Here is a 27,008-nt window from a genome sequence, read left to right as displayed (position 1 = left end):
TGTTGGTTTCTATCTAAACTGGAAACTGGTCTAGGTTTTGACTGTTGGTTTTCTATCTAAACCGGTTTAGGGTTCAAGTTGCATTCACCACTCTTTGTGATTGTCCAAGATCCACGGAGAAGGGTTGTGATTACGAATAGTGCCAGGAAAGTTAATTTACTTGGCTTGAAGTAACCTCATGTACCATGGTGCAGTGGTGTCTTCCTGAGATTCATCATCTTTTCGCCTTAGTTCTGTCTCAAGTTCCGTTTATGGCATTCTCATCTTGGCCCAATTGTCTCGAATTGTGGCATATTGTATCTTTATGAGCATTACTGCCAACAAGATCACACAATAGTTCTGATTTTTTTCCGGATGTATTGTCTCAAAACAAACATTTTGTAACATAATAAGTCTTTACATTTTAATTTGATTTGTTTTGATATCTAGAGCTACTGCTTTGCAAACCTAAAGGGATTATTGTCATGTTAGTGCTCCTTGAAAATTTTACTCAATATACTTTTCTTTGGAAAAATAAGTGGAGTATCGAACTATTGATTATTACACTAAAAGGAGGATAATGAAACAGAACACGGACCTCCTCAGAAGCAGCTGACAGACAGCCAGACAGGTTGGCACATATAACATAACAAGAACCACAAAGATACATAAATAAATATATGCATTTTATATATACAATTGATCAATTTAAATCGAGGGATAGGCAAGAAACTTCGAAATATTTTGTTTTGATTTTAAGCACAGCAAGAAAAGTTGGCATTCTATGATCACTTTAAATATTAAAGTCAACTAAAGAAAACCATTGTATACATTAGATTTTCTCTCATGCTTTTTCATTTAAAAGTATTATCTGAACAAACAAACTCCTCATGGAAAAAATTACCATTGTTGAATTATAAACATAAACAAAACCAATCTATATAACACGGTAATGCCCAAACCTTAGTTTCTGACAGCTTGTCCATACCCAACAGACGTAAGACGAACTGAGTTGTTGACCCGTTTACAATAAGAGTCAGGAACACTATGCCACCAGTAAAGAAAACAAACTGCAGAAAATTCATATAATCAGATATCATGGTCTCTACATAACAGAAACTGACAAAATTCTTCACAACCTGCTCCGAAACGAATACATACCAGTGTTCCTACTTCTGGTGTGAGGTCCGATTTGGTATGCTTACCACTAGCTTGCTGCACAGAATAGTACAAAACAACTTGGCATTTTAAAGTCAACTAAGAATAAAATAAATGATATTCAATGTATCATTAAATATTACATATTGAAAAGAAAACTGAAAGCTTGCCGTATGGGATATATGCAAGCCTCGTCGTACATAGTTTAACACAGAAAAACAATGTGCAAGGTTCATCGAACTTCATTTTTCATTATAAATATATATATTAAAAAAACCCGCATGCCTGAGTGAAAGGGAGATGAGCAAGAACAGATGGTATATAATAAAAGAAAGAAATAAAATGAATAAAAATTCTAGATACTCTTGTGACTACACGTATCATTAAGATGTGATGGAAATTAGCAACTAGTATCAGACAGGTATGTATTATAATATTTTCTGATATTCTATTTTACTTGATTTTTCTTAAGAAGATTTCCCTACTTGATCATGTATTACAACAAAATTAAGGTTCTTATGGTTATCATATATGAAAATTTATACCGGGTTAGGTCCACTTTCTTAAAATTCTCAAAATTAAGGTCTCTCATAGTTCTCAAATAAGGAAGCCTCCCTTTCGATCAGTCAGATATGCATAGCAATGGCTTGTCAGATCGTACAAGATTTAAAATTTGAGGAATCTGGACTCAAGCTCAAAGAAATCCAGAGCTCTCGCAGAACACTCAGAATAATTTATCAAATTTAGATTGGGGACTCTTTTCTGACTCATAGGTTTTGTTGGGATTTTCTAAATTCATTTTTATCAAACAAATAGAAACTGCCTTGCTTATTTCCTTGACAGTAATTAGTCCTGTGTGTGGACAGTGTATATATGTGTATATGTATGCATGTATGAGCATATCTATGCACTTATGTATGCACGCATTTATGAAGATGAACCCAAAAAATTCACACAATTACGATTAATATTTCACATTTATGCTAGAAATAAAATTTCAAGACCAGTTAAAATACATGAATTGCAGTTAGAAGTTAACTATATGATTAAAGTTACGTGCAAACACGAGCACACAGCCCAAGCAATCGCATGCATACACATATTCAGAGAGAGATGGAGACTAGATCATTCAAATTTAAAAGCCACTCTGAGCCTCCAGGGACATTGATTAAGACCACTTAGAGTGCCTAAAACCCAAAACTATATTATTTTTGAGTTACCTTATATATGCATCAAGTGGCCAACAAAACAAACTAAACGGACAAAACAAAAAAGCTGTTCAAATCTGTGATCTCTAATTTTACATCCAACAAAAACTACTCTACAATAATCTTAGAGAATGTGATCAAGATTCTCCTATAAAATTCTTTAACATTTAAAAAACAATAATACAGATTGCATTAAACTTCAACTAATCAGAATGCATATGTAGACAAAGTTAAATGTGGCTTGACAAGGTTCAGGCCATAATAACTAAGTCCTAATTTATTTAAATCACATAAAATAAACAACATTTAAGATTTTTAAAGCTTACATAACTGCTTTTGGATCTTTTCACCAAATAGTTTACACTCCAACATGTTGAAGACTGTTCCTATCATTCCTCCATTGCATGCATCCTTTCAAGGTCACTTATTGCTTTAGGTGATTCTAGATCTTTCTATGTTTTCATTATATCTCCATGTGATCTTGCAAGCACCTACCCATGCAGATATATCCATAAACCGCATTTTACTTAACAACTAGAACTAACGAAGAGGACTGTTTCGGTATTAATCTTTAGCTTACACTTACGCTCTGAGATAAGGCAATTTCAACTAGTAAAACATGTAACTCCTGCTCCTGTGCTTGCACACAAGTGGAAGAGTTTCAGCTGCATGATTAATGGAGCAGGTTTCCCTACCCACCAACTTGCCTGTTAGGTTCTGCTGAAGGACCCATTTCTTCCCCATAGTTCATAACTAGGAATCTGGCATGAACTAATGAACTGCCATAGTATACAGTTAGTCAAAAAATTAAGCCACTTCATTGTAGTGACTCTCAGATCGGAATTGCTTCCATAAGAACCATAACAGATCACAAATTGAGGGAAAAGGATTTGGATAATAATACTAAACAACGAAAATATTTGTATAATTTGCGAGTGGCTTTTCATTAACCTTTTAGTCATTTTCATAGACAGATTATACCTACTTTGCACGTTATGCTTCTCCAGACTAAATAAGGGTAGAAAAGATAATCGAGGAAAAAATAGACTAAATATGAAGCACCTAATATGCAAGAACGAAATAGATAGGACATCAGATTTGAAAGAAAATGTCATTGATGGACACTTCTATCATTAAATGGTGTTGTGTTAGATGTGTGTTTGGCACACACATTGGACAAGCACATCATGTGTACTGTTCAGAATTTGATGGGTGTTGACGGTTAGCGTCCATGTCTGCATATCAGTACCCAAGAAACACAATTTGTGACTAATCCAAGAAAGAAATTGGCCAACTTATTTTGCAATTGAGAGCGTAGAGTAGACATGAAGAGCTTGAAGAAAAGATATTCACCAACAGTACTATCCTTCTTGAGATGAAGATTATAGTAATTTTCATTATCAAACAACCGATCAAATTAATAAACATGATTTCTTTCTTACTCACATGAACCCATTTAAATGCATTCTATTGAAAGTTACAGTAAATTTTGACAACTTTTTTCCATGATACTTCAAAATTTTGTATATTTATGGAAATCATAAACCAACTATTTCCTTACTAAGGATCTGGTACTAGAGAGAATACCCGAACTGAAAGTACAAATAAGAGCAAACATTAGAAGGAAAACAGATGAAAGAAAAAGGAAACATACATTAACTGATAGAGACAACGACAATGCAACTGCTCCTCTCAATCCTGACCACATAAGAATAATTGCTTCTCTCCATTCTAAACCATAGCCAAAATATCTCAAGAATGGATATAATATGCTAACAACTATCACTCGAGAGCACTGAACAAAAACATAGAGAAGAATAAGATAGCCCCATGAACTTCCTGAAAAAGGTAAAGAAATATACATATAAAAATGTATAATCTCAGAATAATTTCGAAGTGAAAATGAAGTAAAACTGAGTTCCAGAAGTATCGGTCAATTACAAGATGAGCAATAGCAAATTGCGCAAAATAGTCAAAATGCATGTGCAGTTCTCCCAGATGGAGAAGTATTTTTTCTACATTATATGAAGTTGATAAATGAGATAATTAACACAATAAACTTACATTTCTTGGAAGAAATAAGGAACTATGGTCTGATTATTTGAAATTCTGCATCCAGGAACTATACATAGTTAACTGAAAGCAATATTTCATGACTCATTATTTTTGACTAGTCATCTGGTGAACAAATAGATGTAGATGGGTTTATGTTGAAAATGCATCTTTCTGAGATTCTATGTGGTTTTTAATCTTCGTATGAAATTTTACCTTAAAATAATCCCTGCCAAAACCAACACGCCCAAAATCATTTATTTCCAGAAAACATGGAATATATGGTATTGGCATATTGATATGGCAATTGAGCATAAGTTTGTGTTTCTATCGTATCAAAATATAGGGATTGGGAAAATTTAGGAGAGAAAATTTATCAGAGATGAGAAATATTTATTCATAATCCAACTCTCGTTGTCTACGCATAGAAGGGATGGATAGACAACCACTACTACTTACCAGTATATTGTATAAAGGGTTTGATTATACACTTTCTATTAAAAGTCAAAATGTAGATTATTTTAGTTTTTGCATCACATATTCACCTTTGCCCAACATGATATATTTCTCTATCAGGGTCAACTACAAGCATTTAATTGATTCCTTCTTCAAAATTACTAGCTAAGATTTTTCAATTTTGTAGGAATTATTATAATTAGAATTTTCTTTATCTCATATCACATGTGGCACTATTCAGTATCATTTGGGGTGTAATCAAGACCTTCTAACATTTATCACGTGCTGGACTTTTCACATCTTTGGAGGTGTTACAACACTAGAGAAGGATTTTAAATGTGAATAATTGACAGTTAGAAACAACTTGGTTATATTGACAATAATATGGATCCAGTTTTGCACAAGTCTCGTAAGGCTACTCCATTCGTTTTTGTTCCGAAGTTAAAAAGTCCAAGAAAAAGTAATATTTGATGGAAACTAAAGCATCTGAAAGTGAGCCATAATATTATTAACAAGAAAGTTAAGCTTAGCAAAAGTACCGTGTCCTTGAAAGTGATCATAGTTGTTAAGAATATCTTCTGCAATAACCACGCCACTGACAAGCAAAAAATATATTAAGAATGAGAAAATTGCACCACAGATAAATTTAGAAGAGTCTCATTCAAGCAAGGATAGAGAGTTCTAAAATGTGATATACAAACACATCGTATTTACAAAATGGAAGTGGTAGAAGAAAAGAGATCAGGAATTTAATACACCTATTCCAATTTCCAACAGATTCTCCTATTTCATACCAAAAAAGCCCTATGGTAGAATCACCAGATTTCCTCTGTGCTGCCTAGATCATTTCATGATGAGTGTGCAGAATGGATGAATAGTGGCTAATAAATCAGCAATCATTAGGTGAATATTGAATAATACCAAAAATGGCGAGGAAGAGTTAACAACTGTCAAAGCATGGTCAAATAGTTTTGAGCTTCAATTTATGTCCCCAAAACATAGATGTAACAAACTAACTATTCTACATATCTGTTTTACGCACTTGACATATAGGAAGTAGAACTCATAATTAGTTCAAATTTAATTTTAAGCGTTCCACACAGCGGACATAAAGATAAGCATTGTGGATGCCTACAATCAGGGTTTCAACGACAAGAGGTTGGTTCAATACATGAAGATACAAGTCTTCACATTAAAATATGATCACATGGAACCACTTTGAAAATGATTTCTGTCAATGCTAATCTACATATCTACATGGCTCAAAAACAAAAGTCATATGCATCTTACCCATGCTGCCATGTATCAAATTTGGGCCGAAGGAACTTACTGTCACAGGTCAGGAAGTTTTCAAACCCAACATCCAAAGAGTTACAACACAAGGGTTTGAAGTGTTTAGACAATGATCTAGAATTAGTCCCTCCCTCCAGGTGTCTTATTAGCTTTCATTGATTAATCAGACAATTTCGTGAATTACGCACCTTAAAGCAAGTTTATATCATTGTACTTAAAGCACATAATGAAACTCAAATTATAAATGTTACTTGCATCAATCATTCTACATAATAATGCAATTGATGCACCAATGGACTTCAGATCATAACAGAACTGATAAAAAATTAAAATCACAACTGGACGAGGTTGGAAGGACTATAGTGTACCTTAAGATGAAAATAAGAGTGTTAGCAATATAGGCGACCATTTCCCTGAAAAAGATATATGCATTAATAGCTATCAGAAATCTATGTAATATAATTTGCAAAGACCTCTACCTCCTCATGTTTAGAAAGTTACAGATAAACTAGAGTTATAACAATAATAGTTACTTGAAAAATTCAGCCAAGTAGAGTACAGAAAGGCTTTTTAACCAAATGCACATGGTTCCACTAAATAATCATAATCACAACTCAAGATATTGTTATTCACCTACATTTGTCATGTTGAATACTTTTTCAAGTTGAAGGAAGACACAACCTGCTCGCAACATAATCCTCTAACAGAAAAGCATGAATTTTACACGTCCTTTCGTTTTTACTTCCAAATATTTGATATTATACAAACAGGAAATTTTACAAACCACTAAAAAAGAATGAAAATAAAATTTAACCTGTAAATCATATTCAACATACAAAACCCAAAAAAAATCAGATGATCTGATGTTAACAACATAAACTCTTTGGTATTAAAAGTACGTCAATTGTGCAATTAGACATCTTTTTTCGCCTCTGGTGAAAAACTTGACGGGAAAATTGCATCTGACCTCACACGACTTAATTTCAGGGTTATCAAAAAGCTAATATGGCTTTGTTTAATTGATGTGGCTGGACTTAGATGACGTGGCGCATATAAAATTGTAGACTTCTTGACTTCCATGTGATTTTGAAGATGTAGATGGTTAGTAGGGTGATTGTTAGTACTTAGTTGAATGAAAACATAGTTTTTTCACTATAAATGTGTTTGAAATTGAAATTTTCCCATAATTTCACCAGTGGCAAAGAAAAATGCCTGATAGTAGAAGTGGACTTTTAATACCAAAAAGTCGCCAAAGAAACTTTTAATACCAAACTGATTAAGAGGGGTTACAAAAAAAATACCAATTTGGTAACGTAGCCATTTTAAAACCACTAGATGTAAGAGTTGTGAAAACACGTGCCTAATTTTTTATTGTAGACCATTAATACATGTAAATCAAAAAGAATGGAGTGGATCGTTCAAATTAATGGCACATAATAGAGTTTTGTAGGTGGGCATAACTAAGATAGTATTTCCTAAGAATACTAAAGTTGCTTCCACCCGCACCCCCACCCACCCAACCCACCAATTTTAAAACCACTAGATGTAAGAGTTGTGAAAACACGTGCCTAATTTTTTATTGTAGACCATTAATACATGTAAATCAAAAAGAATGGAGTGGATCGTTCAAATTAATGGCACATAATAGAGTTTTGTAGGTGGGCATAACTAAGATAGTATTTCCTAAGAATACTAAAGTTGCTTCCACCCGCACCCCCACCCACCCAACCCACCACATTCTCTAATTCTCTACACCCCCATCTAGCTAGAGAAATTCGGATTTAGAGAAACCCTAAGGTTAGAAGATCCAAAACCCATCTCAAGGTTCATCCATGGATTCAGGTATAAGCTTCCGCTCTTTTGATTTTGTTAATCTCTTTGAATTAATCATGGCTATATGGTTTTAGATCTCAAGTTTTATGATGTAGATCTAACAAGTGGTATCAGAGCCACCTTGATTAATTCTTAGGGATTTAAGTTTTATTGGGTTTTTGATCTTAAATCTCTGGTTAAAGATTCAATTTTTGGGTTCGGATGAACAGTAATGTTCTCGGATGAACAGTAACGAATTTTTTTTTCGGATGAACAGTAAAGTATTTTTTTCGGGTGAACAGTAACTTTTGGGAATTTTTTGGATTTTTCTTTGATTTTTCCTTCAATTTTTTCCAATTCTGGATCTGTTTTGAAAATAAAAATCAAAGGTTTTTTGGGTTTGTCGGCGGCGGTTTCAATTTGAAACCCTAAGGGTTCATGGCGAAAATTAAGGAGGTGGTTACCTCAAACGAACCTCGCGTTCGTTCAATTTTAACCGAGCTTCGCGCTCAACGAACCTCGCGTTCGTTCTAAGGTGAACCTCGCGTTCAACTCAGGTGAGCGTCAAGCTCAATTTTAACGAACCTCGCGTTCGTTCTAAGGTGAACCTCGCGTTCAACTCAGGTGAGCGTCAAGCTCAATTTTTTTAACGAACCTCGCGTTCGTTCTTCAGACGAACCTCGCGTTCGTACTTCAGACGAACCTCGCGTTCGTACTTCAGACGAACCTCGCGTTCGTACTTCAGACGAACCTCGCGTTCGTACTTCAGACGAACCTCGCGTTCGTACTTCAGACGAACCTCGCGTTCGTACTTCAGACGAACCTCGCGTTCGTACTTCAGACGAACCTCGCGTTCGTGCTTCAGTCGAGCCTCGCGTTCGAACTTCAGACGAACCTCGCGTTCGTACTTCAGACGAACCTCGCGTTCGTACTTCAGTCGAACCTCGCGTTCATTTTTTAAACGAACCTCGCGTTCGTTCCCAAGTTGAACCTCGCGTTCTTTTATCAAACGAACCTCGCGTTCGTTCATTTTCAGACGAACCTCGCGTTCGTGCTTAAGTGAGTCTCGTACTCAATACAGTCGAACCTCGCGTTCGAAGTTAAGGGAACTTCGTGTTCATTATGGTTAAGCCTCGGCTTTTCATGGGTCCACTTTGGTATACTTAATTTATTCAATTAAGTTATGGGCCCTAATTAAGCTGTGAGACCCCAATTAAGTTTTTGGAAATTCAGTTGATTTAAATTAAAACTTTTTAATTTAAATCTAATTTGGTTTTTAATCAATTATTTAATTCAAATATTATGACACTAAGGTATTAAGGTTGTCTCTCACTCCAATTGATTAATTGAAACAAGAAGTTGCCAAAGTAACCTCTCTTGTGTAGATTGTTCATGAGGAATGTGAGATGTTTGTGTGTATGCTTTCGTGTAAATATTTAATCGGCCCAAAGGAAGGTTAATATTTATTTAGACTGTATACACATCTGCGATGATAAGCGTGTGACAATTATAAGGTTTACATGTGAATAATGAATCGATCCAAAGATAGTTTCATTATTTGACATGAGTTATTGTCAATGTTTGATCATTGCAACAAGGTATCACTTACAAGTTAATATTACTGTCCAAAGACTTGATATTAATGTTGTGCCGGTATCTTGGATGGGGATTGTCATTATTTGAATTTTATTGATTATGGTTATTGATGTGAGCATTTTTGTTTTATTTCAGCTAATGCATCTGCTGCAACAATTTCTGCTAACATCAACTCAATTCCCATGCTAAATGGGACAAACTTCAAGGTTTGGAAAGAGAACATATTAATTGTTCTTGGCTGCATGGATCTTGACTATGCATTAAGAACTGAACAACCCCAACCTCTCAATGCGGATAGCACTCCTGATGCAAAGAAGGAGCATGAGAAGTGGGAGCGTTCAAATCGCATGAGTCTTATGATCATTAAGCGCGGCGTTCCGGAAGCCTTCAGGGGCATAGAATCCGAAGGGATTACTAAGGCTAAAGATTTCCTTGCCGAAATTGAGAAGCGTTTTGCGAAAAACGATAAGGTAGAAACAAGCACGCTTTTAGCTCGCTTGATTTCAATGAAGTATAAGGGCAAAGGAAATATCAGGGAGTACATTATGGAAATGTCTCATATTGCTTCAAAGCTTAAGGCACTTAAACTCGATCTTTGTGACGAGTTATTAGTGCATCTGGTTTTGTTGTCTCTTCCTGCACAGTTTAACCAATTTAAGGTCAGTTATAACTGTCAAAAGGAGAAATGGACTCTAAATGAGCTCATTTCATACTGTGTGCAAGAAGAAGACAGGTTGAAGCAAGATAAGACAGAAAGTGCTCATTTGGCCTATGCCTCTAAGGATAAGGGCAAGAAAAGGAAGAATGATAAGGAAGCTGCTAAGGGTCCAGTTGAGAAGAAACAACATAAGGATAATCAGGGTTGTTTCTTCTGTAAGAAGCCTGGACATGTAAAGAAGGACTGTACAAAATATCACGCCTGGCGTGATAATAAGGGTACGTTCCTTGCTTTGGTCTGTTCTGAGGTTAATTTAGCTTCAGTACCTAGAAACACTTGGTGGTTAGACTCTGGTGCTACTACTCACATAAGTGTTTCTATGCAGGGTTGCCTGAGCTACCGAAAGCCAAGTGATGTTGAAAGACACATCTTTGTGGGCGACGGACAATCGGTAGATGTGGAAGCAATTGGGCACTTTAGGTTGTTGTTAGGAACTGGTTATTATTTGGATTTAAAAGATACTTTTGTAGTACCGTCTTTTAGACGGAATTTGGTTTCTGTTTCTGTATTGGACAAATCAGGTTATTCTTGTTCATTTGGAAACAGTCAATTCAGTTTATCTTTTAATTCAAATGTTGTGGGAACCGGTTACTTGAGTATTTATGACAACCTATATTTGCTTGATACAATTGCTTCTTACAATGAATCCTTGCATGTGGAATCACGTGGTACTAAGCGTAAATTAAATAAGGAAAATTCGGCGACATTATGGCATAAGCGCTTAGGTCATATCTCAAAAGGTAGAGTTGAGCGTCTTGTGTCTGATGGCATTTTGGATTCCCTTGATTTTTCGGACTTCGACGTATGTGTTGAATGTATCAAGGGAAAACAGACCAAAGTGAAGAGATTAGGTGCCAACAGATCTTCGGATGTCTTAGAATTGATACATACGGATATTTGTGGGCCATTCCCTACGGAATCCTGGAATGGTCAACAATATTTTATATCATTCATAGACGATTACTCACGTTATGGGCACCTATATCTTATTCATGAAAAATCTGAGTCTCTGGACATGTTCAAAGCCTATAAAGCTGAAGTTGAGAATCAACTCAACAGAAGAATTAAAACCGTCAGATCTGATCGTGGTGGTGAGTACTACGGTAGATATGATGGTTCAGGTGAACAACGTCCAGGACCATTTGCTAGATACCTAGAGGAATGCGGTATCGTCCCACAGTACACTATGCCGGGTTCACCTAGCATGAATGGTGTAGCTGAAAGACGAAACAGGACTCTTAAGGATATGGTAAGAAGTATGATTGCTCATTCTTCTTTACCAGAGTCACTCTGGGGAGAAGCACTTAAGACAGCAGCTTACATTCTGAATAGAGTACCAAGTAAAGCAGTTGCTAAAACACCTTATGAGCTTTGGACTGGTCGAAAGCCCAGTTTAAAGCATTTACATATTTGGGGATGTCCAGCTGAGGCAAGGCCTTATAGGCCAAATGAAAAGAAATTGGACTCCAAAACAGTTAGCAGCTACTTTATTGGGTACCCTGATCGCTCTAGGGGCTATAAGTTTTATGATCCCACTATAAGGAATATTTTTGAGACGGGAACAGCAACATTCTTTGAGGATGTTGAGTTTGGGGGGAGAAATAAGGTTAGAGACATTAGTTTTGAGGAGGAATTGGCTTCAGATCCAATCCATACAGTTACTTTTGACAATATTCAGGTTCCTATACCTGTTGTTGCTCAAGAAGTAAATCCGGAACCTCAAGATGATAATGTTGAACAACTCCCTGTTCCAGAAGAACAAACTCAACAACCTCAAGAACCAGTGCCATTAAGGAGATCCACGAGAGAAAGGAGAAATGCTATTCCGGATGATTATATTGTATTTCTCCAAGAACATGAGGAAAGTAGTGGAATGTTAGAAGATGATCCAATCAACTTCTCTCAGGCCATGAAAAGTTCTAACTCTCAACAGTGGATTGATGCCATGAATGAAGAGTATAAGTCTATGCAAGACAATAAGGTTTGGGAACTTGTCCCATTGCCAGAAGGTGCAAAACCAATTGGTTGTAAATGGATTTTTAAAACCAAGCGGGATGCAAACGGTAATGTGGAGAGGTATAAGGCGCGTCTTGTGGCTAAAGGCTATACTCAAAAGGAAGGCATTGATTATACAGAGACTTTCTCTCCGGTTTCATCGAAAGACTCTTTCAGAATAATCATGGCACTTGTTGCTCATTATGATCTTGAGTTACATCAGATGGATGTTAAGACTGCATTTCTCAATGGAGACATTGATGAGATGATTTATATGGTGCAACCAGAAAACTTTGTGTCAGGAGACCCAAAGAATATGGTTTGCAAATTAAGGAAATCCATCTATGGACTCAAGCAAGCTCCTCGTCAATGGTATCATAAGTTTCAACAAATAGTTATCTCGTTCGGTTTTGAGATGAACATTGTTGATGACTGTGTATATCACAAGTTCAGTGGGAGTAAGTATATTTTTCTGGTTCTGTATGTGGATGACATCTTGCTTGCCACTAATGATATAGGCATGTTGCACGAAACCAAGAGATTTCTATCAAAGAATTTTGAGATGAAAGATCTTGGGGACGCCTCTTTTATATTAGGGATCCAGATACATCGAGATCGCTCTCGGGGTATTCTTGGATTATCACAAAAGAGCTATATCGATAAGGTACTTAAAAGGTTTGGCATGCAAGATTGCAGACCAGGTGACACCCCTGTTGCTAAAGGAGACAAGTTTAGTCTCAATCAGTGCCCTAAAGGTAACCTTGAAATTCAGGAAATGCAGAAGATTCCTTATGCTTCGGCTGTAGGAAGTCTAATGTATGCTCAGGTATGTACGCGTCCGGATATTGCGTACATTGTTGGGATGTTAGGCAGATACTTAAGCAACCCTGGTATGGATCATTGGATAGCAGTCAAAAGGGTTATGAGGTATCTTCAGAAAACAAAAGATTACATGCTCACATACAGAAAATCAGAGAAATTAGAGGTCATTGGGTATTCGGACTCTGATTTTGCTGGATGCCAAGATAGCAGGAAGTCTACATCAGGCTACATTTATATGTTAGCAGGAGGAGCTATATCATGGAAAAGTGTCAAACAAACACTAGTAGCTTCCTCCACTATGGCAGCAGAATTTGTAGCTTGCTATGAGGCATCCAATCAGGGAATATGGCTGCGAAATTTTGTCACGGGACTGCGCATTTTGGAAAATGTTGAAAGACCACTAAGGTTATATTGTGACAATAAATCTGCAGTAATGTATTCCAATAACAACAGGAGCTCAACTAAGTCAAAACATATTGACATTAAGTTCCTGGTTGTGAAAGAAAGGGTACAGAGTGGACAGATATCCATAGAGCACATTGGGACAAACTCCATGATAGCTGATCCTCTTACTAAGGGATTGCCACCTAAGGTCTTTCATGAGCATACTGCTCATATGGGTGTGGTATTATTTGAGGATATTATGTTTTAGTGGGAGTTTGTATTTGTGGTGCTTTATGTTTGGTTGTATTGTCTGATCAGAATAAAGTATTCAGTTAAGACACTCTGTTACATTATGTTTGGTTTTGACCTCACTAAGGAGGACCAGTTGAAAATAGACATGTACTGATCACATTACATGTAATTTTCATGCTGCACATCCATGATTGATCTATGTCGTTTGATTGTATTGGTATATGTGACCATTGATGGGTCGAGTCACGATAAATGTGACGAAGGCCGCTTTGATCCTATATTGATATAGTCAATGGACGAGATTGTTCGGAAATACCTTTTCAGTGATAGCAATTTTTGAGCTCATAAGGTTATACACAATTTAAGGAATCATATGGTGCCCAAGTGGGAGATTGTTGGATTTAATCTAATAAATCTATTTGTGGGCACATATGATTAATCAATGTGTATTGCTATCTTTCAGGATAACCCACTAAAGTGATCAATTAAGTTGGGTTAATGGGTATTTAAATATAATCATGGGGTCATATGTGCAGATACCAGGTTGTAATTGTAATTTATTGAGGGGCTAAATTACAAAAGTACAACATCTATAAATAAGGGGTTATGGTCCCTAACCTAGGGTTACATTCTCTAATTCTCTAGACCCCCATCTAGCTAGAGAAATTCGGTTTTAGAGAGAACCCTAAGGTTAGAAGATCCAAAACCCAAATCAAGATTTCATCCATGGATTCAGGTATAAGCTTCCGCTCTTTTGATTATTTGTTAATCTCTTTGAATTAATCATGGCTATATGGTTTTAGATCTCAAGTTTTATGATGTAGATCTAACACCACATGCATACGTCCACACACAGAAAGAGAGAACAACAACAACAAAAGGAGGATAAGCAACAGCAATACTTCTTTAGCATCTCTTTTTTTTTGTCTAGCATTTTCTGTCTGGAAATTATCGATTATGATCCAAGAACTCAACCTTTTTCTATCAACTTAAAACTCTTCTAACATCTTAAAGTAAAATTTTACATCATGAAAAATAAGGCTGCTCAAATCTAGACAATTATTTAAAAACTACACTTCTTTCGAGTTTCAACTGCTGAAAAAGATCAAGTTGCAAATGAAGTAGAACTCTCATGAAGATGAAAAAATAATTAGGGAGAATAGCATAACCTGCTCTACTGTTGCTCAAGATATAAGAGATGGTACACCAGTATGATACAATGTAAAATGTTTACAAGCTAAACAACTCAAGAATGTACAACAAAATATCCAATCAAAAACCCCTGTACTACCAAAGATAAAAATACAGTTTACATAGATAAAGATAAGAAGCATATTCCAGTATTCCATAATATTTCACTTGTGTGGTAAGTGACAAGGAAAAATATCTGCTTACCAAAAGTGATGCAGACTCTCTTGCCCATCACCCTTAAAAGCTGTTCTAGCTACTGCAGCATAGAACCTGCACATGCAAAGTATAGGCATAATGAAGGATTGTGCAAATCCATTTAAAACACAGTCAGCCAGACAATACCCACTCACATTCCTAAAGTCATCACTGTCAAGACACCTGAAACTTCTGCTGCATCCTGAGCCTGAGACTCAAAATAACAGTGATTATGGGTCAATATAGAAATACGGAAGAAAACTAGAAAAAGAGTACAACATCACGAACAAGGATATCTTACAGTGAAGTAAGCAATATAGCTAACAGCAAGAGTTAATGTAATCTCTATGACTGTGTCGTTAAAGATAAAGCCCAGCCACAATACAGATGCTATTCCGAACGCTACACCCACAGCCACACTGTGCAAAAAGAAAAGACCATAATTAGTATCATCATGCTCTGTTGGTTACTATACGGCAGAAAAAGAATCAGTTACATACGCTCCCAGTGAAACTTGAGACAGAAATTTTATGATCTCTCCTGGGCTGAAGCTCCGTCCAAGAGCCATTTTGTAGAACAAAGTATAGACAACAATGGCAGTACTGCAACAATAGCAAACTTCTGTCACATCTGACAAGCACTCGAATGTGCAATAAGTCACTGACTTAATGGAATATACATGAAGTAAATACCAGTAATTATATTCATCTCCTTAAACAAAAATTAATAATATACCGGTCTTGTTTTTCCTCAGGTTTTAGGCAGCTCCAGCTAGGAGGCCCTGATGGTCAGATTGGTTAGGGTTCAAAGACCTACTCATCGATGTTAAATTTGTAGGATCCACTTTGGATCCAATCTCAATAAAAATAACATGTTAACATGGGCATTCAAACCCATTAATCTATTGGATTTTTATTTCTGGTGATACACATTAAATACACTAGACATGAATGTACAGTTTTCTATTCTAAGAATGATGAAGTTAATGAGTTGCCTCAGGATGCGTTCAATATTTATGAACTAGTGTGCACCCCGTGCAAAGCACGGCCTCCATTTTTTATTTCTGCTACAGTAATTCTGTATTTAAATACAGCTTTGTCAGTGCTACAGCAACAACTTTAAATGCTACAGTATCCCGCCTGAGTTACAGTGCTAATGCTACAGTAATGCTTTAAGCGCTACAGTTCCCTCCTACGCTACATTAATTTACTGTAGCATGAATAATGAATCTTGAATCCTCCCATTATTATAGAGGAATATATATTGATTTTACATTGTATTTTACACCTTTATCCAAGGTAGGTAAACAACTACTTTTACAAATACCAAATACAGATTTAAGGTACTACCCATTCCATAATACGTAAATTTAAAGAGGTGGCCTTTTCTATACAAAAAAGTCACCTTGTCAGGCTCCCTGGAACAATTACCAATCAAATTTTGGTGAGCCCATTTAGCAAGTTATCATGAATGATTGACCACAAGTTAGGGTGGAAGCCACAACAAATTAGAGAATGCAAACAGGATCCACTTATGCCAATCACATCCTTGGTACTACCTTCATGATTCGATTGGACATGTAATTTTGTAATATTTATCTGAAATTCAAGAACAAAACATAAAGAAAATGAATGTGCAGATATTATATAAGCATGTTTAAGGTATTTAGTAAATAATATGTCCTGCCAAGGATTGAAGAGCACAGCATAACTGATAGGCAGCAAGGTTACCGCTTAATGAGTATTCATAGGGAACTCACAAGATCATGCCTTGACAAATTTACAAAAATAACATTACAAAGCAAAGAAAACTTTTAGCATGTGAGAAAGGGTTCCATAACTTGTACACAGTAAGAACTTAGATGATAGAAAACAAGTAACATACCCGTCATTCATCAACGATTCTCCCTCAATAATTGTATTCAGCTTTTTACTAGCTCCAAGTTCTTTCAGTAAAGCCACAACAGCAACAGGATCTGTAGCGCTAAGAAGCCCCCCCAGCAACAATGATGTCTTCCAAGTCCAGCCATAGGGAAAAGCGACCTGTGGTTTAATTTACAGTAATCATTAATCATTCACAATTTTTGAAGCTAAGGGGCAATTAACCCTTAAAGCCATACCTTCAGAAGTGTTCCTAGACAAAAGGTTGATATAAGAACGCCCGGCCCAGCAAGTAGCAGCATTTGACCAATGCACCTCTGCACCATTATAAGAATGTCTTTTGGTAAGGAGCCATAATGTTTTCATATCAATTCAGGAATACACTAGGGCATAACAGGGGTTTTAATTGAAATTTATCTCCTACAGGAGGCACCAGAAATTGAACATTGACTATGAGAGATTGTCCTGGTGGATTATACTCAGGATAAGAATTTTTTTTTTTTTATCCAATTAAGGGAAACACATGATAACATTGCATTCCAGTTTCCATTTGTCCCGTATATCTCCATTTAAATGAAGTAAGCTCTTTCTCTCCTCTATATGAACCCGTAAAACAAACCAACCACCTTTAGCTATGTAGCCGTTCTAGGTCATCATTCAACCATTCATTTCAGCCTAGTCAGTTGTTGGCGACAGGTCCCTGGTGATTGGGCATGCTATGAAGGATCTTCTTAAGACAGCTAAACTAACCTAAAAATGTTCAGCTTGTCTTATTTCATTAGGTTAACCTCTAAGTGTTTAGGTAAGTAAAATTTGTGTTTCTACACGAGCATTGTTAGGATAACTAAGATTTGTTAGTTAAATTACTTATAATCAACTGAAATTGTTAGGAGTGAAGTTTAAATGGCTGAAACAATACAGTTTGCACAGGGTACAGAAATATCAAGAGTATATTATCTGAACCTCTTTAACGACATGCAAACAAAATTAAGGAAGTATAGTTATATCTTGACCAGAACCATGTTTAACAAACCATTATTAGTATATAAGTAGAAAAGGTCCTCAGAGTAAACATTTAGGGAAAATGTGCTTAGAATAAAATTAACCCCACTTGATCATCAGGCATGGCCAAAATACATAAAACTTGATCATCAGTCATGGCCCTAATACATAAAACTCTATGGTCCAATAAAAAGATTTGAAAGGATTTCTAAGAGCCAGCCTCTGATCTCCAAATGTTTCAATCATAATTTAGTTAGCAATGCTTCATAACTATTAATTAGGTCATCATTTTCCATCTCATGCACAATCAAAACTTAAAAACTAACAAACATGATATTCAAGCCACGATAAATGGTTCAAGATAGAGAAAACAGGTTTCATTTCATTCAAAGAATTGGTGATGTACCTTTATTTGGTGCACCTCCATAGAAAAGGAGCTCTCGAAAAGAAGAGCAGGAAGAAAAACAGCCAACAGAAGGTCAGGGTTAATGTTTGCCCCTGTACAGTAGCAGAAACAAGTAAATATGATATACTTTCAGAAAAAGAAACACATGCTTGCAATTTCAGACCCCAAATAACAGTTATATATGGAAACTTACAAAGGCGAATACCAGCCCCAATTTTGCCCAATCCATGGCTTGTTCCATATTCTGTAAAGAATTTCAGTTATTTAATTTCATTTACAAGGAAACAAGAGAAAAAGAATGAAACATATACATAATGATAGGATGAGAGATAATCCACATAGTCCCATGAAGAGCCTAGGAGAATATTCCTGGTTACAATGTTCAGTTCTAAGGTATTCATAGCCTACCCCCAAAATAGTCTATTAACGATGAACTTTGAAGTTTGAATACATATGATATTTCCTTTATAAATCGGAAGAAAGAAAGAATTAAACATCTACATAATGATAGGAAGACGCATCCACATAGTATTGTGAATCGCCACTGCAGAACATTCCTGATTAAAATGTTTGGTACAAGGAATACTCATGGCCAGCCTCGGAAATGATGTATTAACCATGAACTTCAAATATATACGATGTATTATTTATGATCTGCATGTGTATCGTCAATTTGATATGAACAATGATATTGGAGTAGAGTTTAAGAATAATGTTCTTTGGTTTGGACGCCCTTCATGGGTCACTCCAACTCTTTATACAGTTAAGTCATTGTGATACCCCAAGATTTAGTCCCACATCGGATATTCACTGAGTGACTGAATGATTTATAATGTAAGTCCAATGAGTCAAGTACAATATTGACTAGTCAATTTTCATAGTGGATTGAGCCAAACCATGTGTTTCATTCCATGGGTCTCATGGCTTACATCTCGCCAATGGGCTCGCGAACCCCGAGTGTGACAAATAGTATCAGAGCAGTTAACTAGTCGAAAATATGAAGCTAAGTGCTACTATGCCGGACTAAGAGCTACATCGTACGAGTGCGGTGGGAGCCATCCGTAGAAGCCCGCATGAGCCACCTCTAGAGTCCACATCGCCTGGTGGCGATACTGAAACGGATCAATTGTCATGCCGCGACGAAACATCATGTAATTAAGGTTGAGTGATGGTGATACCCCAAGATTTAGTCCTACATAGAATATTGATCGAGTGATTGAATAATTTATAATGTAAGTCCAAGGAGTCAAGTGCAACATTGACTAATCAATTTTGACAATGGATTGAGTCAAACTATGTGTTGCACTGCATAGGTCCCACGGCTTACATCGTGCCGACAGACTCGGGGGCCCAAGGCTTGACAATCATGTTCCCTTAATCCTAATTGACACCTATTAACCTTCTGGATCAATGTTAAAATCCCCTTTATGCAGATCAATGTTTGAAATAGCTTTTTTGAAACTCGTTAGGTAAACATTCCTAAACTCAAGAGTGAAGTTATTTATCCATTAAAGCTTATGCATCATCGCTTAAAGCATAACTGAAAGTGTGTGGCTTCATAAAGCGCTTCCCTTTTGAAGCACACACTTTAGACAAGATAGGAAGATATGAAAAGATTTTTTACTAATATTGAAGTGCCCCTATGTATCTTCAATATGAACATTGGAGTATAAATAAGATTATATGTTATGCATGTAGCTTAGTTTATTGCGATGTGCATCAATATCTCACATATTTAGTTCTTATTTACCAATCAGGATATGAATGTATCTATTTGTAAATTATCATACAACTACCATCTATTATATGTTTATAATTTTTATTTTTTACAGGTTTTAAAATTAAAATGCTTAAACTCATGAGGCTTACGTCTCATGTTTTGAAGCTTAGCCTCGCTATATTAAAGGGTCTAATACTTCGCCTTGCGCTTGCGCTTCCGCTTTTTTAAACATTGATGTAGATAATGTATCATTATTGAGCAAAGCAATTAAGAAAACAAGCCATCATCTTGCCTTTTGCAAAGTCAAGGAAAGTGATAGAGGATAAGCTTGTGTCTGTGCGCGTGTTTTGTTCAATAGCAACACAAATGCTTGATCATCTAGTTTCCTCCACCAATCATCAAATTGCATTCGGAGAAATGGGCAATCAATCGTCATCTTCAAGTAGGTTAGTGGAGTTAACTGGATACTTCCACAATTGGCTATGCCTAGCTAAGTCAACGTGCATACATAGAGTCATCCAAGGTTCTAAATGAAAAATTCCCTTCAAAAGTCCACTTGAGTTATCCGCCACGGAGTCCCTCGATCTTGAATTCTCAGTTGATGATAAGCTTATAAGAGACAAATAGGGAGAAGTGTGTGTGAAGTGCAGTTGTTTCTATACAAAAGCCAACAGGTGCAAACAGAGGCCAAGCGCGAATACAAACTCTAACTTGCAGATCGCAAACTTCTTGTTTCAACCAGAAGGAATTATCAACTTATCAGATAGAATTAGGCACAAAAATTTAACTCTATTTCTAATGAAAAGAAATAATAATAATCATCATTAAAGTCTGAAAAGCCATCAGGCGTCAGTTTACTTAAGGCAATTCACAAGGGGCGGAAACCTTAAGTCAATTCACAAATCACATAATTAAGGCAAAAAAAGCCTTAACAACCAAACATCAATCATCAAAAATATAAAACTGCCATATCAACTTAATCAAAGGAACTCAAGTTAATTACAGAGAAACTACTGTTGTACTCAAATTAACATCCAAAAAACACAGAGAGAGAATAATTAACCTAGAGATCCCATGACAATGCCGATGATGAGAAGAGCGACGGTGTACGGAACTCTAGTCCCCCGAAGCACGTGCCTTGAAGCGATTCCGAGAACGAGCGAGATCCCGACAAACACCACGGCGTCCGAGGGCTCGCCTGGGCTTCCATCGCTCTCGCGAGGCGCCACCTCCGCCATCGGAAAATTTAGAGATGAGAGAGAGAGAGAGAGAGAGTGAGTATCTTTAGTAGCTAGCGGATCTCAAAAATTGTGGCCTCTTGTGATTCATTAGTAGCAGAGGATGGGGTTAAGAGAGACTACAGGGATGGTTTAGTAAACACTGCCTCTTTTGTTTAAATAAAATTGCGTATTTCAATTTTCAACCTCTACTTTTGTCGTTTTGTGTAATTTTAAAATTTATGTAGCATCCATCAACTATCCAGTACTGGATATAATAAAATAGTTGATTTGTTGCAATGAGCAGGTGTTTTATTTTTTACGATTACTATTTTCGAATATTATCTATTATTTTTTGTTTATGAAAATATTATTATTGGGGAATTGTAGTTTCTCCGCCTACTATGATCTGCGCAACTTGAAAACCAACCCACAATCAACAAAATATAAAACAACTACAATCAAGAAAAAAGAATACCGAGATTTACGTACTTCGGTCGGCCAACTTCGATCTACGTTCACAGGGCAACAATACGAGAAATTCACTATGAATCAGGGAGAACTACAAGAGAAATCACTCAACCCTCGTCTCTCAATCTCTTAACCTCACATACATAATCAACTATCATATTCTCTCCAAAGCACTCTCGTTACAATCTTTTGAACGAAGAGAGACTGCGAAACTCTCCCCTAATGATGTAATCTTTTGTACGCACAAAGACTACGAAATTCACGCCTCTCGCACAATATTCTTGAATCAGGCTACGTCCTCTGCTAACCCTAGATTACAAGAATATTGTCTCTCTCGCTTCTCTTCTTCTTAGTTTTTCCTCCAACAATAGAAGAATATATATAGGGAAACCAAAACTCATTCTCTAGCCAAACTTCCTAATTAGAATAGGATTCAAACTCCTAATCATGATGAGACTAAATCTCTTAATCATGATAGATCTCTAACTCTATCTAATTCTCATGAAGTTATATAAAGAATCAAAGACACACTCCCAACAATCTCCACCTTGGATTTGATTCTCAATCCACCTCGAAGATCTATCATTGTCATTTTGAAACTTTACCTCTCCCGCTAGCGTCTTCTATTCCTTTCGCACTTTAAATCGAAGCATCTGCACTCCTAATCAGAACACCTGCACTCTAACTGGATTCCCCTATGACCCTCACTTTCATCCGTCTCGCTGTGGCGCCTCCACCTCTCTTGTGCGCACTAAGAGATCTTTGTCAACTCGGACATTAGAAACAAATCAACCATGCTTCTCCTTCCAAACTAAACTTGACAGTAGCCTTCCCCCACTTGTTGTCCTCATACTCCATCTACATCGCTCGTCTCGAATCATATCGGTGTACCTCTCTTACTCCACACTACGAGCAAGATGCATCCATCTCCTCCATCACTTGGCGCGGATCGAATATGAGCGCTCATCGTCTTCAAGTCCAATGCCACCATTTCCATCAACATATGTGTCACTAAGTCGTGCCTGCTTGCAAGCTTCACCTAATCCAGCACTGTCCTCCTCGAGTCTACACACCAACCAACTATTGCTCCTGAATAATTATATGCTGATAACTCTACTGCTAGAATCACATCTGATTCTCTACATCGGTCTCATCTGTCGTATACTCATTTGTCCTATCTGCCATCAGATTTGTCTCAACATCACCATCCGAACTTTCAACACTTTCTGACCAATCTGAGAAAAATCTAAAAAATCAAACCCTCCCATCGCGTTCAGAGTACTCTAAAACTTGAGAATCAACTCCTGGATCACTGAAATCAACCTCTGATTCACCAATCTATCGGCAAAACTATCTGGACCATCCGATGTGCATGCACAACAATAAACACCAAACAAAACTCCACATCAGAATAGCAGATCGCAATTAGACAATCAGATCACGTGAACTGCTTCTCATAATTCTTTTATGTGAACCCCACTGGCTAAATTTCCTTTTCTTCCCACACGTGTGAATCTCCTCACATGCTGCTACTTTTTCGACTCTTGCACGCGAACGAACAAACCAAAAACCACATATGTTACCGCTCTTGCAGTCGCCCGCTCTGTTTGCCACTCGGCCTTCCTTTTTTTTCTCTGACGATCCTCACTTTTGTATAACATCTATCTTGCGAACTCGCTCCAGGATCCATCATCATGGTTCTGATATCACTTATTGGGGAATTTTAGTCTCCTCGCCTACTATGATCTACGCAACTTGAAAACCAACCCACAATTAACAAGATATAAAATAACTACAATCAAGAAGAAAGAACATCGATATTTACGTGGTTCGGTCGACCAACTTCGACCTACGTCCACGGGGCAACAATACGAGAAATTCACTATATATCAGGGAGAACTACAAGATGAACCACTCAACTCTCGTCTCTCAGTCTCTTAACCTCACATACATAATTAACTCTCTTATTCTCTCCAAAGCATTCTCGTTACAATCTTTTGAATAGATAAAGAATGTGAAACTCTCTCCTAATGATGTAATCTTTTACACAGACAAAGACTACGAAACTCTCGTCTCTCGCACAATATTTTTGAATCAGGCTAGGTCCTCTGCTAACCTTAGATTGTAAAAATATTGGCTCTCCCACTTCTCCTCTTTTTGGTTTTTCCTCCAACAATAGAAGAATATATATAGGGAAACCAAAATCTTATATCTAGCCTAACTTCCTAATTAGAATCAAATTCCTAATCATGATGAGATCTAATCTCCTAAACATGATAGAACTCCAACTCTATCTAATTCTCATGAAATTATGTAAAGAATCAAAAACACAATCCCAACAATTATCTATTATTTAAAGTGTCTTTTTAGCTTTTCTATATTATGAATGATTATCATTAATTAATGATTATCATTAATTGTATCATTAATATATCACTTCACTTTACTTTTTTTCCTCTCCTCTTCTCTCTTTTCTAAACTCATATTCACATAGTGATCTCTTTCAAATTCCCGTACATTACAAGAAATTAAACTTAGCTATGAAATTTTATTGCTGCACATAATCCTAAATCTATCCAAAAAGAAAGAAAGAATGAATGATCACCCAACATGCATATTTCAAAAAAAATAGCAATACTATCCATTTTATGATCTTTTTTAGAAGATATTTCAAGAAAAATGGGTCTTTAGAATTTTTCTTTTTTAATAGAATTTAGTGTTCTGATGATTTCTTAATTAGTTTGCCAAAATATCAAGGTTTACGAGGGGATAAAAAAGACTCGACATGCATGTATATTTGAGTGTCAATATCACTATATTCGAACGCCAAGGGCCAAAACAACTTAGCTGTTAACAACTTGTTCTTTTCTAACGCAACAAACAAACTTGAAGAGCGATGGCCTCTTATTCTGAGTCATTATTCCCTTGTCATGAGAAAGCTTGTCCGCCCAAAATCTCCCAACAGTTGTCCAATTTTTGTTGCAGCCTTTTAAGAGCCAAAAGGGATCAAAGAAATATTGTGTTTTGTAGATGGACCTAGCTTTTAAAGATTAGAATGCTATCATTGTCACTTTTATCTTCCAAAAGTAGGTGGAGATCACAAGATACTGACCTGGCCGCTAACAAATTGTTTCCATTGTGGACGTTGTCTAGTATGTATAAATGAAGATATCAAATGTATAGAATGTAGAAGAAAATGCGGAAACTGGACATTCTCCTTTGCACCTTTCTTCACGAATTTAGAGCATATATATACTCAATCGCGAAAATACTGATCTGAACTACTGAAAGTTTAGCATACGTCCTTATACTTTTGTGGATAAATAATGTTAGAGGCACACCACCCACCACAACCCCAATCACACTCCCCCCTCTCATTGCTACAGTAAACCGGGCCCCACATGAGATTTTAAAAATCACTCCCCCTCTCATTGCTACAGTAAACCGGGCCCCACATGGGATTTTAAAATTTTTAAAATCCCTTGTGGGGCCCGGTTTACTGTAGTAATAAGAGGGGAGAGTGTGGTTGGGGTTGTAGTGGGTGGTGTGCCCCTAACACCACTCTTTGTGGATACATGAGGGCTATTGCTTGGCTCTTACGTTTGGATTGCTTTGCAAATATATAAGCTTCTATGTCCACCATTAATTAAGCTCCAATAAAAACAAACTTGAAACGGAAATAACAAAATGCGTCCGCTTTTTTTTAACATTTAATAGAGTTTCAAAAAATATCCAATGGATTTGGAAAACAGTTTTAAAAATTGGTCATATATCTAAACACGAAAAGAATAGGGTGTAATTGCCAATTTTGAAGATAAGAATTCACATGCTGAGATTCCTGTTGTTAGTTGCTGTGTCCTTAAAATCCTCTATAATTCAGTCTTCTAGTGGTGCGTCCCATTTTTTTTTTACCAAAGACCTCTGGTGGAGAGTCCATTTGAAATTAAGCACAAATAATGCAGTGGCGTTTCCGTTGCAAGTTAAGTACTAAAAAAAATTTCTTGTATAAATTTAGCTACAAACAACTAATAGCAGAAACAATAATATAAATCCATCAAATTGCACACGTATCTAGTCATCCTATAAAGTCTCAGATAAATAATATTTAGAAACTATCAGAAGTTTTTTTTTTTTACCTCAAATCTATGCAACAATGTAAAAATAATTCACATGAGCACGTGTATTTTACTAGTATATCCAAAACCCAATACCAATTAATATACAATGAATAAAATCTGGGATAATATCTTGTTTGCAACATGCATTAATCTTATCCGAGGAAACAAAAATTAGAGCAGGAAAACTATCCAGTGGCCTCTGATTTCATACTGGACATTGGAGGGAAACAGGAGGGGGCTTATAATTACTTGGAACCCCCTGTTTCAAATGACAACCACATGGGCGACTTATTTATTTCAAACAAAGCTTTTATGGACCAATATAACTAAACATTGATTTGTAAAGTCAAACCTAGGATTGGAAGGAATTTTCTATCATAACTTGTCGTATATTCATCCCTTTCCAAAAAATAAAATCAAAAAAAAAGGAAAAAAATTTTGAGTCCAAAAATGTTGAAAGCTTTTCTTCCCGTTTAAAAGAAATTTTTGTTATCCTTCTTGGTTCTAATTCAAGCGTAAAATAGACGACTAACAAATTGCTTTTTTTTATTTAGCAAATAGCTTCATATTTTTTTGAACTGAAAAACAGGGTGAGATACCCTGTTCATATATATAGATATTTATAAACCAAGGGGTTCGGCGTTAACATGGGGCAAAGAGTGCGGAAATACTCAAACAGGGATCATGCACAACGATTCTAAGTCAGAGCAGCGAGCCGAGGGTACCAGACGCCGCGACCGTGTCCGCACCCTACCCAAAATCTACTCCTATACTCTAAAAACCACATCGCACCAAAGCCACAACCAAAACAAAAAACATAAACGTCCACCACATCACATCAGCAGTTTAACACAGAAACCTGTTGAAGCTGAAAACAAAACACCAGCCACAACAAAACATACATAACAACGTTCTGCACACTATGCCGACAAACATGCAGAGTCAACTTCCCAGCTTGCCCATCCAAAAGGGCTGAGCGGGAGCAACGATGCCACTGCAATCAGCGAAACCCACCAGCAGGGCGCTCGAAGAGTCACACTGCTCCCATCTTAAAAGAAAAATCTTACCCCATCACTTTCTCTT

The 27,008-nt window shown here is 36.6% G+C and overlaps 1 protein-coding gene across 1 annotated transcript in view; it reads right to left on the bottom strand.

Moving 5' to 3' along the window:
* Positions 1–21,465, bottom strand: part of LOC109833557 (sodium/hydrogen exchanger 8) — a 38,733-nt gene extending 17,268 nt beyond the window's left edge. The window contains exons 1-14 of the mRNA XM_020401275.1: positions 21,183–21,465; positions 18,593–18,643; positions 18,400–18,491; positions 17,231–17,308; positions 16,996–17,153; positions 15,612–15,713; positions 15,413–15,530; positions 15,267–15,319; positions 15,121–15,186; positions 6,515–6,559; positions 5,393–5,448; positions 4,000–4,184; positions 1,141–1,194; positions 942–1,049 (exon numbers count right to left, since the gene is read on the bottom strand). Of these exons, the coding sequence (XP_020256864.1) occupies positions 942–1,049; positions 1,141–1,194; positions 4,000–4,184; positions 5,393–5,448; positions 6,515–6,559; positions 15,121–15,186; positions 15,267–15,319; positions 15,413–15,530; positions 15,612–15,713; positions 16,996–17,153; positions 17,231–17,308; positions 18,400–18,491; positions 18,593–18,643; positions 21,183–21,357 (1,341 nt within the window). The 5' untranslated portion in view covers positions 21,358–21,465. The remainder of the gene's footprint in view (positions 1–941; positions 1,050–1,140; positions 1,195–3,999; positions 4,185–5,392; positions 5,449–6,514; positions 6,560–15,120; positions 15,187–15,266; positions 15,320–15,412; positions 15,531–15,611; positions 15,714–16,995; positions 17,154–17,230; positions 17,309–18,399; positions 18,492–18,592; positions 18,644–21,182) is intronic.

Source organism: Asparagus officinalis, chromosome 3, assembly GCF_001876935.1.
Source record: "Asparagus officinalis chromosome 3, Aspof.V1, whole genome shotgun sequence".
In the NCBI taxonomy this organism is placed as follows: Eukaryota; Viridiplantae; Streptophyta; class Magnoliopsida; order Asparagales; family Asparagaceae; genus Asparagus; species Asparagus officinalis.
This window is presented reverse-complemented; position numbering and strand designations above follow the sequence as displayed.